At 31.3% G+C, this 18,920-nt stretch overlaps 2 protein-coding genes across 2 annotated transcripts; both read right to left on the bottom strand.

The window, feature by feature from the left end:
- Positions 1–4,310: 4,310 nt before the first annotated feature.
- Positions 4,311–8,623, bottom strand: LOC140746184 (uncharacterized). Its single transcript, XM_073078264.1, has 2 exons — positions 8,276–8,623; positions 4,311–8,183 (listed from the first exon to the last, which is right to left on the bottom strand). The coding sequence occupies exons 1-2, from the start codon at positions 8,479–8,481 to the stop codon at positions 4,502–4,504; spliced, it is 3,888 nt and encodes a 1,295-aa protein (XP_072934365.1). The 5' UTR covers positions 8,482–8,623; the 3' UTR covers positions 4,311–4,501.
- A 485-nt stretch (positions 8,624–9,108) lies between these two features.
- On the bottom strand, positions 9,109–17,479 carry LOC140746106 (uncharacterized). Its single transcript, XM_073078147.1, has 3 exons — positions 14,033–17,479; positions 13,074–13,943; positions 9,109–12,981 (listed from the first exon to the last, which is right to left on the bottom strand). The coding sequence occupies exons 2-3, from the start codon at positions 13,277–13,279 to the stop codon at positions 9,300–9,302; spliced, it is 3,888 nt and encodes a 1,295-aa protein (XP_072934248.1). The 5' UTR covers positions 13,280–13,943; positions 14,033–17,479; the 3' UTR covers positions 9,109–9,299.
- Between the last annotated feature and the right edge of the window lie 1,441 nt (positions 17,480–18,920).

Genomic DNA, 18,920 nt, shown 5'->3' with positions numbered 1-18,920 from the left:
ATAGTGTAGTGGCTACTGTTGCCAATTGACATCTGTAATTAATCGTAGATAGAATTTAGAATACCAAATTTTCAATTCACAACAGGATTTTCTGGATCGTTGGTGCCATGGACATACGCAAAGAAACTACAACAACAGACATCTAAAATCATAATTTACTTGTCTTCCTGGTAATCGAACCCGGAACCCCCAACATGTTAAACCGGTATTGTGACCGCTGCGCTACTCAGCTCATTGTAGCATAGATGCTATAGTAGCTAAACGTTGCACCGCTATTTTGTGAAATTATACTTATTATCAAAATGTGTTCGAAACAGAATTTCACCAATTAGTCACTCATTAGCATATTGACTACGTAACTGGAACACATAAATAAAATACAAATCAATTTTGGAGCGGTATTTTAAACGGAATTCTTTATAAGTCGATATTTCTTTCCTAAGAAAAGTAACTCACGTTGTAAGTCAGCGAGTCTTACATAATCATGTCACACATCAAGTCTTCGGATGTCTGGGCAATATTTTCTCGTATGAAGAACATGTGTGTGTGCTTAACAGCAATTCCACACCCATGTTGTTGGCACATTTCTTATACACTTATACAGGCCTATTGAGCTAGTTTTAGTGCCATGTTCATGAACAGTCTACATACGTAGATAGTACACATTTTTGTACAACTTACGTTATGAGCATAACATTGATTATGGCTCTATTTAAACGATGCTACTGTACAGTAGCATATTTTTTGCGAATCTACAGTAGGCACCACCATTACACAGATTAACTGTCTTTAAATACATTCTGACAGTTCTGCGCTAAATCGCTTCTGCTTTTTGTGGTACTTTTTTTAGGTAAACTAAGCAGTTTATGGTAAGAGACATATAAAGCCTAGCAACGTATTTTTAAACTTAATTCCATATAAGTCGATATTTCTTTCCTAAGAAAAGTAACTCACGTTGTAAGTCAGCGAGTGTTACATAACTATGTCACACATCAAGTCTTCGGATGTCCGGGCAATATTTTCTCGTATGTAAAACATGTGTGTGCTTAATAGCAATTCCACACCCACATCAAAGAAAGCGAATGTTGGCACATTTCTTATACAGCCCTATTGAGCTAGTTTTAGTTCCATGTTCATGAACAGGCAACATAGACAGTACACACATTCGTATAATTCACTCGTACGTTATGAGCATAAGATTGATTATGGCTAAACTTAAAGGACTACAGTAGCATAACCTTTTCAAATCTACAGTAGCGGCACCAACATTACGCCGAATAACTGTGTTTAAAAATATTAATTACTTTTTGATAGTTCTGCGCTAGATCGCTTCTGCTTTTTATGGTACTTGTTATTCATCTTTTTAGATAAACAAAGCAGTTTATGGTAAGATACATATAAATTCTAGCAACTTCCTAAAAATGTACTATTTTTACCGCAAAAATCCAAGAAAGTGGACCTACTCTCCTATTTAAGTCATTACACAGTTCCTACTTATACAGTCACGTAGTAAATAGGCATATATAGTCTAAGTTCATAAAAATCGTAAAAAAGTAGTGTTTCAATGTCTATATGTAAAGCCATACGATTGTTAGTCATCGGGATTAGCGAAAGTGTTGTCGGATGCGATAAACACGTGCTCGATTCACATGCAAAATGCATTGCAGGCTTGTGGTGAAATACAATGGAACAAAAATTGAGGTGTAGGTATTTATTTCGGATTTGTACATTCAGTTAACTGTAAGTACTTATCAAACCTGCCCAAGGAAGTTATAGTAAGTAAATATTACACAATCTAAATGTGAGCTCTTCCATAACATTACTATAGAGTCACAAAAATTTAGGATCATATAGGTGTATACGAGCTTGAGATCTTTAGCTACAAGTGAAATAATTATGAAAGTTATCATTTTCTTCGCTTTTTATTTACGGTAAATAAATGTTGTAGAAATCTAGATTATCATAGCCAATAAACCAGAATACTAACGCTACATGGATACTATAAGAATTACGTGTAACACTGATAACAGTTTATTACTAACTTCTACTATTGTATTGAATTAAGCGACCAGTATATTTAAATAGGCAAAGTAGTACAAAGGAGATTCTCGAGAGTTTATTTATAAAGTAAGACATTATTCCGCTCAAGAACAAGTCGGCGCTTTGAAGGAAACCATTTCCGTACAAACGTAACGTCTGTCAACTTCGTTTTTCTCCCAAGTCACGGAGGTTTGCACTTCGCCTTTTGTTTTGACAAAGTTGACTTCAAAATGGTTATTAACTCTATTACAATGTAATATACCGGATTCGGTATTCGGATCTACGTTAGACAATAGTTATGTAATGTTATTGTTCGATTGCTAAACGGGTTATGTCCCAACAATGGATATAACTACTTACCTACAAGTATAGATTTTGTTTTCGTCTTTGGAATCGCCCTTAACTACACTAAACCAACCTACGCCTAACTTTCGTCATAACGGAATCAAGTAAAAACATTTTGGATGAATCATTTTCCGTAAATCGATTATGTAACAGTGTGGTGGAGGATGCGATATAATATAGGTATTCGTAACTATTACAGAGCCATTCAGCGAAAAACTAAAAGTGTGATTCACGAGTTTATTACCAATTGATTCTCAGTCGATCTGAAATATTACATTAATTAACAATAAATTCAAAGTTTTTGTACGCAAATCATAACAATTTCCAAAAAATATTGGTAATATATCCGTAAAATAAACTCTATTTACGTAAGTTTTTACATAAGTTTTCTTCCGTAAAAAATGGAGTAAAAAATGTATAAAAACATATAAACTTTCACGTATTATCTTTAACGGCCTTAACAAGCTATACGAATGGATTAGAATTACATACTGAATATAAACTGCGGTTTTACATCTTGTATTGCTATTTAATCCTCTGTTCCGAGAGCTGTTGAATATAACACTTGAATTTTCCGACGTGTGAGACTGTGGTTTAATGTTAGAGAACAGCTGTTTAAGAGAAATACCAAGATCTAAAATGTAGATACGAAAAATACATGAGTTATTTTTGTACTTTATTCAAAAAAACAACGGGTTGCGCTCCGGGAGTGCCGCCAGAAGTGAAAAATTTTCGAAATTTTTAAATAATAAAATTTAATAAATAAAAAACGTGAATAATAAAATTTAATAAATAAAAAAAAAATGTGAGCCGTCACGGGACGCCTGGCAGATGTGAAACATCGACATTATTTTGTAAAAGTAATATGCAGAAAAGAACATATTGTGATAGGAACTAAATATGTCATAATGATAAAATAAAATATTACGATTTTTTTCCAGATAACGATGACTATTTATTGAATTCGATTGCGCATGCGTCGCCACGGCATGCGTCGCCACGCCAGAAATCGGTTTTACGTGCGGCTATAGATGTTTCACATCAAAAACTGACACCCATTGACATATTTTTTTCTATGCCGGATGATATCTTGCCTTTTGCAGTTTTATTTGCCGACTTACGAATTTTCGATCAGGTCCACATGTCCTGACGCGAGTTTAACATTAACTACCCATCACAAAAAGTGCGCTAAAGAAGTTTTCACTTATAAAAATGGAAAAAGCATTCGATGAATCTCTTGATTAAGATGAGAGCATAGATCTAGAGTAAGTACAATAAGTAAGGTACTATATTACTTTAAATACCTAAAAACAGTTATGATGCCAGGATCTAGCCGCAAAATATGTGACGTTGATCGAATTGACAAAAAAGTACCCGTGATAGTCATTTGAAGATCTATCAGTTGTCAGATTATTCGATACTTGTCAATCGTTGATCGTATATAGTTAGTAATCCGCCGAAATAGCCTGTAGTAGTAGTAGGGATTCACCGGTTCTGGGGCACCGACTTTCCCCCCTCGCTTCCCCGTCCCCCCGCTGCCCTGTTTGCCACGATCGAGGGGCGAGCCCGGCTAAAAAAAAAAAAAAAAAAAAAAAAAGTTTGGTGTCAAAATGGGGGTTTCCGACCACGCCCGATCGATTGCACGCATTTATTTTACGCTATCTCCTTTGCTTATGAAGTTAGCTTTTATGAATAACGACCTCTAATTCATTATCTAATCACCTCCTTATCTCATTAAGCTCGCTATGTCCATATAACAATACGGACCTTACTTTTCTAATCACCACTCGCTGTCCTCACAACATAATAGGGTCATTATCACTGTGTCGTTAATGATGGGGGTATGCGCATGGTAATGCAATAAAAAAAAAACTTCGTATTGACATTGTTTATTATTTCCAAAACAACCTTTTGTATACATTTATAATAATCAAGTATAATTTGTCTTAAAACTAGAACACATACATTAAATGGTTTACAGGAACAAACATTGAAATACATTACCAATCTAACAATTATAAACTAGACATACACATTTATAAACACAATTAAGATAATATATAGTTCAAAGAATTACATTAAACATATTTGCAAGTAAACCAATATTTCACCGTTGTTATCTAAGTTTGTAATGACCCCAAGCTAATGTGTCAATACCATTAGGCAAAATATGCCTCTTAGTGTCGCTGTATGATAAACATTTTTTATTTATTTTTTGTGTATAAATTTTATGTTTGATTGATTTAAATCTTAACATTGCTCCGAATTGAATATTTTTCTCGAAAAGACATGCCTTATAGTTATGCATTTGCATATTTTTTGTAACACTTTTATTAACGCCTTTAGCCTTTGCAACAAATTTGTTTTCAACATCTATTGCATACATTTTAGATCTTAGACCCACAAATTCTCTAAATATTTTTCCATTATTTTCGTCTTTGAAAAAACCTATTTTCTTTTTGTTAACTTGTGGATATCCATAAATATTGTCAGATGGATAATCAGAAGAATCGAAATGCATCTTAAGGTCAGGTTTTATATCTTCATAAAAGTTGTTTGTAAATATTTGGTAAATTAAACTGTCTGTATCCGTATACAATAATTTATTTTTGTTTTGAAACTTAGGAATCATGTAGTTGTAATGGAATTCATACATAAGGGTCTTTGAAATATCTAAAATGCAAAATCCTAAATATATTGGTTTATTATAATTAAGTTTACACTTTAGCATTTGTACTGCCACTAGGTCTGATGTGAATATACTTAAATTTTTAAAATCTGGCCTTGCAATGTAGTCGTTGACACCTAAAATTTTACCTCTATTTTCCCAATGTGTTAACAACTTAACATTTACTCTTTTTTCTATATTCTCCATAGTTTTTCCAAATACTGAATTATTCATTAATTTATAGAAATCTTTTTCAAAAACAGACTTTGCTAATGTCCGCATGTTTGTGTTTAAATCTATATATTTCTCTAACCAAGGACTTTGTTTAAACTTTAGTATCCTGTGTATTTTAGTTACCTTCATTCCCATACTAAGACATTGTTTAAGGTTTTTGTAATGTATTTTATATTTAATTTTATCGTTTAGATTTGAAATTAATTTTATATCTTTTGAATTACCAATGCATATATTTTCAGGACATAGTGGTAAGTCAGAATGCAAGTCGTGGAGATCATCAGGATATTTTAAATCAACTTCCAAAACGTAACCAATATTTGATGTATCGGATACATTAAAGTTTGTTTCAGGGTTTACCCATTCAAAGTCTCCAGTGGGTAGATATTGAGACATAGCCCAACCATACAAATTATTAGCATCCAAGTATATTAAATATGATTGAGGTTCATTTTTATCGTAATCTTCCATGAATTGATTGTTTGCTTTTGCATAACGATTGCTGCATTGAGATACACCACCTCTGATACCGGCCTTAAAAAATGCTATTTGTTCGTAATCCATCAATAGATCTAATTCAATTTTTGTATACTTCAACATTGCATCCCAACTTAACCCTGGAGCAGTGTAGTAGTGAGCGGGATCTAACCCATAAGTCTTAATACAAAGCTCTCTGAAGTTTTCAAAAACGTCAGTCAAGAGCAATACATCAGTTTTAAGATATAAGTTTGAGTAATCTAACATATTTTGACAACGAAAATGTTTCCAAATTTCATTTGCACGATTATAATCATCATCGGAGACATTTGAATCTGTTAACGAGCTATAGAACTCACTTTGAGTTGGAAGTGACTTGAGTTTTAATGAATCATAAGAAGTCATGAATTCGTAGGGATAAATTCCTTTTCTCCTTAATTTGGTAAAGTCGTCATTGCAAGGGAAGTTTCTTTTTAAATCATGAAATTGTTCATCACTAAGATTTTTAGCTAATTGATCTAGACTGCAAGATAAAAATTTATATGAATCTACAAATCTTAGACTTATCTGATTATTATTTACTGTTAATGTTTTTGAAAAAGAAATGTACCTCTCTTTATTTTGCGGAATTATTTTTACTTCTCCATCGACAAAATTTAGGGCATGAACAATAAAATGTGCATCATAATGGCTCAGATTATGTAGGAATACTGGAATATAACGCGGAGTCTTAAATTTTTTTAAACAGATTTCATGAACTACACCTCTAATAGTGCCAGTATGAAAGTCAAAATCGAAATGTTTATCTTCGTTCAAATTCGTTTCACATACATGACAAATTTTAGATTCCGATAATAAATTATTTTCATCATCACTAGATAAAGGCTTAGGCCTCATTTGAAAAATATTTTTTGTACATATTAATTTTAAATCTTCATATAAACGTTTCATAAACTCTGTTGCGCAATCTGGCCCACTATATGTTTCGAATTTTGATAAAGTATCATCATACGAACATTTTATATAATAACCGAAACTATACACATCATGCTTTTGAATATTTTCTGTGTAAGACCTAGACGGATCATTAGAACATACATTTATTGGTTTTAAAAATGCTTCAAAGTCAGCATATATAACAAAGGGTAATTTTAGTTTGTTGTTAAAATTCTCAAATTTTATTTTATTGTTTGCCGCTGGTTTTCCGAACCAGTCTTTCAATGTTTTAGTACCATCTGGTATATTGGTTTTAATATGAGCGCAATCATTTTCCTGATGATCATCTAATCGCTGTTGAGTTGGAAAATGTAATAAACATCCATCACATAAGAAAATTGCATGCTCTTGGTTAGAAATTTGTTTACTCACCAATCGCGACATATTTTTGATATAACAAAAATGAGCGTTTAAACCTTTCTTAAGGTATAACAAATTAATATGTACACTTTTACGAAATTTAGTCATTATTAATGGTCCAATTACATCATGATTTTTTTTCTCCCGATTATATTCTAATCCAAATATGTTAATACTTATATTATTCAATTTTTCAATTTTTGGTACATCCGAAAGCTTTACTGGAAAGGAGATGCCATTGAAGTTTAGTTTGTTTGAATGCATGCTGTACGATGAAACTCTATTACTTTTACTAGTAGTAGGATATAAGGCGGAAAGCAATGCCCATTTAAAACACATATTGTCAGCGTTTTGCACATTAATAACGGCTTTTCTTACTTTAATGTCATGAGGTAGGTCTATATACGAAGTGCCACGTAGTGGGTTGAATTTATTTATATTCATTTCTAAATGTTTGATTTGCGTTAAACTCCAACCGCTATCTTTTTTCTCGAATGAACTGATTTTATTTGATAACGTCTCAATTAATGATAAAAAAAAAATATTTAAGTCATCACCTTGAGAAACAGTATAATTACATGTTTGAAAATCGAATGTGTTTGTAAGATCTTTGGTTTGCTGTGTAAAATTTGCATGTAGTATAAAATTGATCTTAAACAAAATGTGCATTTTAATGGACTCTTCGATCAATGAACAAATATTATCTTTTATTGAATTAAAAAATAATTCGGGCGTTTTAAGTGTATCTACTGATTCATTTAATTTACTTTTGATTCTGTATGAAATTATTCGCTGACCGAAAGCTGATTCGATTACTGAAACATTAGCTTGAGTACTATGAGATTTAAAAATATTATTTTTGTGAATGTTACTTTTTATGTGGTTGGCAAAATATCTTTTACTTACAAGTCGTTGACAAACATCACACATAACCTTTCCATTGTCTGTGAGGTTGATATCAGATGACGTTGAAGCACCTTCATTAACTTTTATCCTCTTGGCCTTCGGACTGTCGATGTCATAGCTGCTTCTCTTCATTGCACCTCCGACTTGTTGGTGTTGACTATGAAAAAAAAAATGTATTTATATTTATAGTTCAAGATTTAAATAATGTAATATAGAAAGAAATGCATGTAGAAAAAAAAATATACATACTTAGTAGGATTTTCAAGCAAGCAGGAAGTCTGAAGCGATTCTTTATCGTGTTGACTACTTTGATTTATGATTGCACTTTCGACTTGTCTGCATATATCGATGAGTTCATTGTTAATTTCTATTTCTTCACAAACTTTTGCAAGTTCTTCTTCAATTTGACTTTCATCGACGAAAACAGTTGTATAAATTTTTTGGAAACTATCCATTATGATGTGTAGAACAGGGTTACAGAGGAGGTCGTTTATACGTGTATGAAGTTGTAAACCAACTGGTAATGATATGAAAATGACACTTTCTTCTTATATACTTAGCAAGTAATTATACATCAAAACAAAATAATTAGCATGACAATCAACCCTCACTTAATAGTTATTATACCATAAATAAATAGGATTCACCGGTTCTGGGGCACCGACTTTCCCCCCTCGCTTCCCCGTCCCCCCGCTGCCCTGTTTGCCACGATCGAGGGGCGAGCCCGGCTAAAAAAAAAAAAAAAAAAAAAAAAAGTTTGGTGTCAAAATGGGGGTTTCCGACCACGCCCGATCGATTGCACGCATTTATTTTACGCTATCTCCTTTGCTTATGAAGTTAGCTTTTATGAATAACGACCTCTAATTCATTATCTAATCACCTCCTTATCTCATTAAGCTCGCTATGTCCATATAACAATACGGACCTTACTTTTCTAATCACCACTCGCTGTCCTCACAACATAATAGGGTCATTATCACTGTGTCGTTAATGATGGGGGTATGCGCATGGTAATGCAATAAAAAAAAACTTCGTATTGACATTGTTTATTATTTCCAAAACAACCTTTTGTATACATTTATAATAATCAAGTATAATTTGTCTTAAAACTAGAACACATACATTAAATGGTTTACAGGAACAAACATTGAAATACATTACCAATCTAACAATTATAAACTAGACATACACATTTATAAACACAATTAAGATAATATATAGTTCAAAGAATTACATTAAACATATTTGCAAGTAAACCAATATTTCACCGTTGTTATCTAAGTTTGTAATGACCCCAAGCTAATGTGTCAATACCATTAGGCAAAATATGCCTCTTAGTGTCGCTGTATGATAAACATTTTTTATTTATTTTTTGTGTATAAATTTTATGTTTGATTGATTTAAATCTTAACATTGCTCCGAATTGAATATTTTTCTCGAAAAGACATGCCTTATAGTTATGCATTTGCATATTTTTTGTAACACTTTTATTAACGCCTTTAGCCTTTGCAACAAATTTGTTTTCAACATCTATTGCATACATTTTAGATCTTAGACCCACAAATTCTCTAAATATTTTTCCATTATTTTCGTCTTTGAAAAAACCTATTTTCTTTTTGTTAACTTGTGGATATCCATAAATATTGTCAGATGGATAATCAGAAGAATCGAAATGCATCTTAAGGTCAGGTTTTATATCTTCATAAAAGTTGTTTGTAAATATTTGGTAAATTAAACTGTCTGTATCCGTATACAATAATTTATTTTTGTTTTGAAACTTAGGAATCATGTAGTTGTAATGGAATTCATACATAAGGGTCTTTGAAATATCTAAAATGCAAAATCCTAAATATATTGGTTTATTATAATTAAGTTTACACTTTAGCATTTGTACTGCCACTAGGTCTGATGTGAATATACTTAAATTTTTAAAATCTGGCCTTGCAATGTAGTCGTTGACACCTAAAATTTTACCTCTATTTTCCCAATGTGTTAACAACTTAACATTTACTCTTTTTTCTATATTCTCCATAGTTTTTCCAAATACTGAATTATTCATTAATTTATAGAAATCTTTTTCAAAAACAGACTTTGCTAATGTCCGCATGTTTGTGTTTAAATCTATATATTTCTCTAACCAAGGACTTTGTTTAAACTTTAGTATCCTGTGTATTTTAGTTACCTTCATTCCCATACTAAGACATTGTTTAAGGTTTTTGTAATGTATTTTATATTTAATTTTATCGTTTAGATTTGAAATTAATTTTATATCTTTTGAATTACCAATGCATATATTTTCAGGACATAGTGGTAAGTCAGAATGCAAGTCGTGGAGATCATCAGGATATTTTAAATCAACTTCCAAAACGTAACCAATATTTGATGTATCGGATACATTAAAGTTTGTTTCAGGGTTTACCCATTCAAAGTCTCCAGTGGGTAGATATTGAGACATAGCCCAACCATACAAATTATTAGCATCCAAGTATATTAAATATGATTGAGGTTCATTTTTATCGTAATCTTCCATGAATTGATTGTTTGCTTTTGCATAACGATTGCTGCATTGAGATACACCACCTCTGATACCGGCCTTAAAAAATGCTATTTGTTCGTAATCCATCAATAGATCTAATTCAATTTTTGTATACTTCAACATTGCATCCCAACTTAACCCTGGAGCAGTGTAGTAGTGAGCGGGATCTAACCCATAAGTCTTAATACAAAGCTCTCTGAAGTTTTCAAAAACGTCAGTCAAGAGCAATACATCAGTTTTAAGATATAAGTTTGAGTAATCTAACATATTTTGACAACGAAAATGTTTCCAAATTTCATTTGCACGATTATAATCATCATCGGAGACATTTGAATCTGTTAACGAGCTATAGAACTCACTTTGAGTTGGAAGTGACTTGAGTTTTAATGAATCATAAGAAGTCATGAATTCGTAGGGATAAATTCCTTTTCTCCTTAATTTGGTAAAGTCGTCATTGCAAGGGAAGTTTCTTTTTAAATCATGAAATTGTTCATCACTAAGATTTTTAGCTAATTGATCTAGACTGCAAGATAAAAATTTATATGAATCTACAAATCTTAGACTTATCTGATTATTATTTACTGTTAATGTTTTTGAAAAAGAAATGTACCTCTCTTTATTTTGCGGAATTATTTTTACTTCTCCATCGACAAAATTTAGGGCATGAACAATAAAATGTGCATCATAATGGCTCAGATTATGTAGGAATACTGGAATATAACGCGGAGTCTTAAATTTTTTTAAACAGATTTCATGAACTACACCTCTAATAGTGCCAGTATGAAAGTCAAAATCGAAATGTTTATCTTCGTTCAAATTCGTTTCACATACATGACAAATTTTAGATTCCGATAATAAATTATTTTCATCATCACTAGATAAAGGCTTAGGCCTCATTTGAAAAATATTTTTTGTACATATTAATTTTAAATCTTCATATAAACGTTTCATAAACTCTGTTGCGCAATCTGGCCCACTATATGTTTCGAATTTTGATAAAGTATCATCATACGAACATTTTATATAATAACCGAAACTATACACATCATGCTTTTGAATATTTTCTGTGTAAGACCTAGACGGATCATTAGAACATACATTTATTGGTTTTAAAAATGCTTCAAAGTCAGCATATATAACAAAGGGTAATTTTAGTTTGTTGTTAAAATTCTCAAATTTTATTTTATTGTTTGCCGCTGGTTTTCCGAACCAGTCTTTCAATGTTTTAGTACCATCTGGTATATTGGTTTTAATATGAGCGCAATCATTTTCCTGATGATCATCTAATCGCTGTTGAGTTGGAAAATGTAATAAACATCCATCACATAAGAAAATTGCATGCTCTTGGTTAGAAATTTGTTTACTCACCAATCGCGACATATTTTTGATATAACAAAAATGAGCGTTTAAACCTTTCTTAAGGTATAACAAATTAATATGTACACTTTTACGAAATTTAGTCATTATTAATGGTCCAATTACATCATGATTTTTTTTCTCCCGATTATATTCTAATCCAAATATGTTAATACTTATATTATTCAATTTTTCAATTTTTGGTACATCCGAAAGCTTTACTGGAAAGGAGATGCCATTGAAGTTTAGTTTGTTTGAATGCATGCTGTACGATGAAACTCTATTACTTTTACTAGTAGTAGGATATAAGGCGGAAAGCAATGCCCATTTAAAACACATATTGTCAGCGTTTTGCACATTAATAACGGCTTTTCTTACTTTAATGTCATGAGGTAGGTCTATATACGAAGTGCCACGTAGTGGGTTGAATTTATTTATATTCATTTCTAAATGTTTGATTTGCGTTAAACTCCAACCGCTATCTTTTTTCTCGAATGAACTGATTTTATTTGATAACGTCTCAATTAATGATAAAAAAAAAATATTTAAGTCATCACCTTGAGAAACAGTATAATTACATGTTTGAAAATCGAATGTGTTTGTAAGATCTTTGGTTTGCTGTGTAAAATTTGCATGTAGTATAAAATTGATCTTAAACAAAATGTGCATTTTAATGGACTCTTCGATCAATGAACAAATATTATCTTTTATTGAATTAAAAAATAATTCGGGCGTTTTAAGTGTATCTACTGATTCATTTAATTTACTTTTGATTCTGTATGAAATTATTCGCTGACCGAAAGCTGATTCGATTACTGAAACATTAGCTTGAGTACTATGAGATTTAAAAATATTATTTTTGTGAATGTTACTTTTTATGTGGTTGGCAAAATATCTTTTACTTACAAGTCGTTGACAAACATCACACATAACCTTTCCATTGTCTGTGAGGTTGATATCAGATGACGTTGAAGCACCTTCATTAACTTTTATCCTCTTGGCCTTCGGACTGTCGATGTCATAGCTGCTTCTCTTCATTGCACCTCCGACTTGTTGGTGTTGACTATGAAAAAAAAAATGTATTTATATTTATAGTTCAAGATTTAAATAATGTAATATAGAAAGAAATGCATGTAGAAAAAAAAATATACATACTTAGTAGGATTTTCAAGCAAGCAGGAAGTCTGAAGCGATTCTTTATCGTGTTGACTACTTTGATTTATGATTGCACTTTCGACTTGTCTGCATATATCGATGAGTTCATTGTTAATTTCTATTTCTTCACAAACTTTTGCAAGTTCTTCTTCAATTTGACTTTCATCGACGAAAACAGTTGTATAAATTTTTTGGAAACTATCCATTATGATGTGTAGAACAGGGTTACAGAGGAGGTCGTTTATACGTGTATGAAGTTGTAAACCAACTGGTAATGATATGAAAATGACACTTTCTTCTTATATACTTAGCAAGTAATTATACATCAAAACAAAATAATTAGCATGACAATCAACCCTCACTTAATAGTTATTATACCATAAATAAATATTTTAAAAGTATGATTAGGTCATTAACTAATTATTTATTGTTAAATGAGTATTTCTTACTACTCTCTGTTTTCGAAATATCTGTGCACATTTTGTATATAACATTATTCATTTCTTTATATGTTGAACTGTTTTCGTCTGTGTAATATTTGATTCTTAGGGATGCATGTTTCCAATGTTGAGACTGTGACACGTTGGATAATTTATTTAAATCATAAATATCTATTTTTATTAAATGTGACGAATGTGCTTCATCATCTCTGTTAGTAGTTATATACACTGTTCCACCATCTCGTTGAGCTCTAGATACGGTTGATGAAAGTTTTCTAATTTTTGTCTTTGGCAATTCGAATATTGAGTCCAAGTTATCATTCGAATTATTTCTTTTTAAAATTTTTGATTTCTTTGTTTCTTGAGATATGTCTTCCTCGTCAGATAGCGTGCAATAATATTGTTTAAATGTATTTGCTTCATATATATTCTAAAACAACACAAAGGCAAAGTTAGTGTCAAATGAAATGATATTGGAAAGTGACACAAATCAATTCAATATTATCAAGACTTACTTACCTCCATTGTTGACACTTGGATGCACTACACTTCACAAACCAAACTGTTCACTGTTACTTCACCAAACGAACTATGAGAGCATACTCCTCCCTTCCTGCTTATAAGCACTCACTTATCAGCGTCTAAATATATTTGGTTATTGTAACCACCCGAGATAACTACATCCTATTACCTTATCATCGGTCAAAGTTCCAATGCTAATGGGCCAACAAACAAGTTTCCTTTCATTATGATAAGTACCTTATCAGAATCTAACCGAAACTATTAACTGTATAGTGTATGCAGAGTTTGATAACGTTATTGAAATTGATAAGAACCTTATCAGAATCTAACCGAAACTATTAACTGTATAGTGTATGCAGAGTTTGATAACGTTATTGAAATTGATAAGAACCGAAATGTAACCGTCGACTACAGTAGTTAAGATAAATTTATATACTTAGATGTAAGTAAAAGCCTAATAAATGTAATATATTATACCTATTTGAAGTCTTGCGGCAAACAATAAAATAAAATTTGAGAATTTTAACAACAAACTAAAATTACCCTTTGTTATATATGCTGACTTTGAAGCATTTTTAAAACCAATAAATGTATGTTCTAATGATCCGTCTAGGTCTTACACAGAAAATATTCAAAAGCATGATGTGTATAGTTTCGGTTATTATATAAAATGTTCGTATGATGATACTTTATCAAAATTCGAAACATATAGTGGGCCAGATTGCGCAACAGAGTTTATGAAACGTTTATATGAAGATTTAAAATTAATATGTACAAAAAATATTTTTCAAATGAGGCCTAAGCCTTTATCTAGTGATGATGAAAATAATTTATTATCGGAATCTAAAATTTGTCATGTATGTGAAACGAATTTGAACGAAGATAAACATTTCGATTTTGACTTTCATACTGGCACTATTAGAGGTGTAGTTCATGAAATCTGTTTAAAAAAATTTAAGACTCCGCGTTATATTCCAGTATTCCTACATAATCTGAGCCATTATGATGCACATTTTATTGTTCATGCCCTAAATTTTGTCGATGGAGAAGTAAAAATAATTCCGCAAAATAAAGAGAGGTACATTTCTTTTTCAAAAACATTAACAGTAAATAATAATCAGATAAGTCTAAGATTTGTAGATTCATATAAATTTTTATCTTGCAGTCTAGATCAATTAGCTAAAAATCTTAGTGATGAACAATTTCATGATTTAAAAAGAAACTTCCCTTGCAATGACGACTTTACCAAATTAAGGAGAAAAGGAATTTATCCCTACGAATTCATGACTTCTTATGATTCATTAAAACTCAAGTCACTTCCAACTCAAAGTGAGTTCTATAGCTCGTTAACAGATTCAAATGTCTCCGATGATGATTATAATCGTGCAAATGAAATTTGGAAACATTTTCGTTGTCAAAATATGTTAGATTACTCAAACTTATATCTTAAAACTGATGTATTGCTCTTGACTGACGTTTTTGAAAACTTCAGAGAGCTTTGTATTAAGACTTATGGGTTAGATCCCGCTCACTACTACACTGCTCCAGGGTTAAGTTGGGATGCAATGTTGAAGTATACAAAAATTGAATTAGATCTATTGATGGATTACGAACAAATAGCATTTTTTAAGGCCGGTATCAGAGGTGGTGTATCTCAATGCAGCAATCGTTATGCAAAAGCAAACAATCAATTCATGGAAGATTACGATAAAAATGAACCTCAATCATATTTAATATACTTGGATGCTAATAATTTGTATGGTTGGGCTATGTCTCAATATCTACCCACTGGAGACTTTGAATGGGTAAACCCTGAAACAAACTTTAATGTATCCGATACATCAAATATTGGTTACGTTTTGGAAGTTGATTTAAAATATCCTGATGATCTCCACGACTTGCATTCTGACTTACCACTATGTCCTGAAAATATATGCATTGGTAATTCAAAAGATATAAAATTAATTTCAAATCTAAACGATAAAATTAAATATAAAATACATTACAAAAACCTTAAACAATGTCTTAGTATGGGAATGAAGGTAACTAAAATACACAGGATACTAAAGTTTAAACAAAGTCCTTGGTTAGAGAAATATATAGATTTAAACACAAACATGCGGACATTAGCAAAGTCTGTTTTTGAAAAAGATTTCTATAAATTAATGAATAATTCAGTATTTGGAAAAACTATGGAGAATATAGAAAAAAGAGTAAATGTTAAGTTGTTAACACATTGGGAAAATAGAGGTAAAATTTTAGGTGTCAACGACTACATTGCAAGGCCAGATTTTAAAAATTTAAGTATATTCACATCAGACCTAGTGGCAGTACAAATGCTAAAGTGTAAACTTAATTATAATAAACCAATATATTTAGGATTTTGCATTTTAGATATTTCAAAGACCCTTATGTATGAATTCCATTACAACTACATGATTCCTAAGTTTCAAAACAAAAATAAATTATTGTATACGGATACAGACAGTTTAATTTACCAAATATTTACAAACAACTTTTATGAAGATATAAAACCTGACCTTAAGATGCATTTCGATTCTTCTGATTATCCATCTGACAATATTTATGGATATCCACAAGTTAACAAAAAGAAAATAGGTTTTTTCAAAGACGAAAATAATGGAAAAATATTTAGAGAATTTGTGGGTCTAAGATCTAAAATGTATGCAATAGATGTTGAAAACAAATTTGTTGCAAAGGCTAAAGGCGTTAATAAAAGTGTTACAAAAAATATGCAAATGCATAACTATAAGGCATGTCTTTTCGAGAAAAATATTCAATTCGGAGCAATGTTAAGATTTAAATCAATCAAACATAAAATTTATACACAAAAAATAAATAAAAAATGTTTATCATACAGCGACACTAAGAGGCATATTTTGCCTAATGGTATTGACACATTAGCTTGGGGTCATTACAAACTTAGATAACAACGGTGAAATATTGGTTTACTTGCAAATATGTTTAATGTAATTCTTTGAACTATATATTATCTTAATTGTGTTTATAAATGTGTATGTCTAGTTTATAATTGTTAGATTGGTAATGTATTTCAATGTTTGTTCCTGTAAACCATTTAATGTATGTGTTCTAGTTTTAAGACAAATTATACTTGATTATTATAAATGTATACAAAAGGTTGTTTTGGAAATAATAAACAATGTCAATACGAAGTTTTTTTTTTATTGCATTACCATGCGCATACCCCCATCATTAACGACACAGTGATAATGACCCTATTATGTTGTGAGGACAGCGAGTGGTGATTAGAAAAGTAAGGTCCGTATTGTTATATGGACATAGCGAGCTTAATGAGATAAGGAGGTGATTAGATAATGAATTAGAGGTCGTTATTCATAAAAGCTAACTTCATAAGCAAAGGAGATAGCGTAAAATAAATGCGTGCAATCGATCGGGCGTGGTCGGAAACCCCCATTTTGACACCAAACTTTTTTTTTTTTTTTTTTTTTTTTTAGCCGGGCTCGCCCCTCGATCGTGGCAAACAGGGCAGCGGGGGGACGGGGAAGCGAGGGGGGAAAGTCGGTGCCCCAGAACCGGTGAATCCCTACTACTTGTAGTATTGTGCTACAACCGTTCCATGCTTATAACATCTAATAAGGCCATCAATCATCAATTTATACTTGGGATTAATTAAGCGATCTCAGACTACTTAAAATAGTAATCTGTCTATGACTCACTCACTATGACTTTAGAACCATTTCTTACATTAAATATCTTGTGAAAACTGATCTACTATCTCTATAAAGGTTGATGCTAAACAGTATGAACTTACAAGAGACCAAATACTCTTACATTGCCTACGATTGCCTATTAATTTATGTATCAATCGATTTATCATTTCATAATTTTATCAACTATTGTACAGTCTAATATATCGTGCCTGTCTATATCTTAAACTTGATACAAATAACATCTCACGTGATTCTTCTGATAAGTAATAGTGATTTACATACCATCATGTTACTCTGGTTCGATTAGTGATACTAGTTTGTCGTCAACCAGTCTTTTCAACCTGGAGGCTTAATGATTGATTTCTTGTGATAAGAACCGGAAATAACAGCTTAACGTGCCCTTTGAGGCAAGGAAATGCTCACGTGAATTGCTAATCGCGGCTATCTAGGGATCGATCGTGTGCCGTGTAACATTCGTAGGTACATATACAGGGTGTATCAACTGGGCGTTGATAGCCAAATTTATACATATAAACTAAGTGCATTATTCTGTTTTTGGTAACTCTGTCTTCCCAATTGGGAACTGATCGGAAACACTCCCCGTATTATTGCATCGTCAAATAGAGAGATCAGATAGGATTACATTCTGGGCAGTAATGATAAATGAAAAACATCTGCACGTCTATAAATGAAAATAAAAAAGGTCTAAAGGAATAATGCCGTGTAACTTTTTCGCACTTTTATTTCAATTTTATCTTAACCGTTTAATATTAACAATTTAATCTACGTACAACATTTACGTTTTATACAGATCGTATTAGGTGCATGAGATAGTTGTCTTAACATTTGTAACAAGTTATCTAATTAAAATGTAACGCTAATTCGTTGACTATTATTTAGCTTTCTATGTAGCTAAGTCATGAGAATGTTGTCTAATTATGAAAAAATAAAAGCTATATAGCAATTAACATTTTATTTCTGTTTCAGTCATATGTTTTGTGGTTTCGCAATCTTAGTGCTGCTTTAATTAATTCATTTAATTAAGCTTAAAATCAATTAATATTATATAACGTGTGTAATATTGTTATTGATAAAAATATGGTTATTTTTTTTGTTTAAGGCGTAATTGTTATTTAATTTAGTAGTTCTTTTAAATTTATTGTTATATTAAT

Source organism: Epargyreus clarus, unplaced genomic scaffold (genome assembly GCF_041222505.1).
Source record: "Epargyreus clarus isolate Ecla_fem2 unplaced genomic scaffold, WU_Ecla_fem_2.2 ptg000001l, whole genome shotgun sequence".
Taxonomy (NCBI): Eukaryota; Metazoa; Arthropoda; class Insecta; order Lepidoptera; family Hesperiidae; genus Epargyreus; species Epargyreus clarus.
This window is presented reverse-complemented; position numbering and strand designations above follow the sequence as displayed.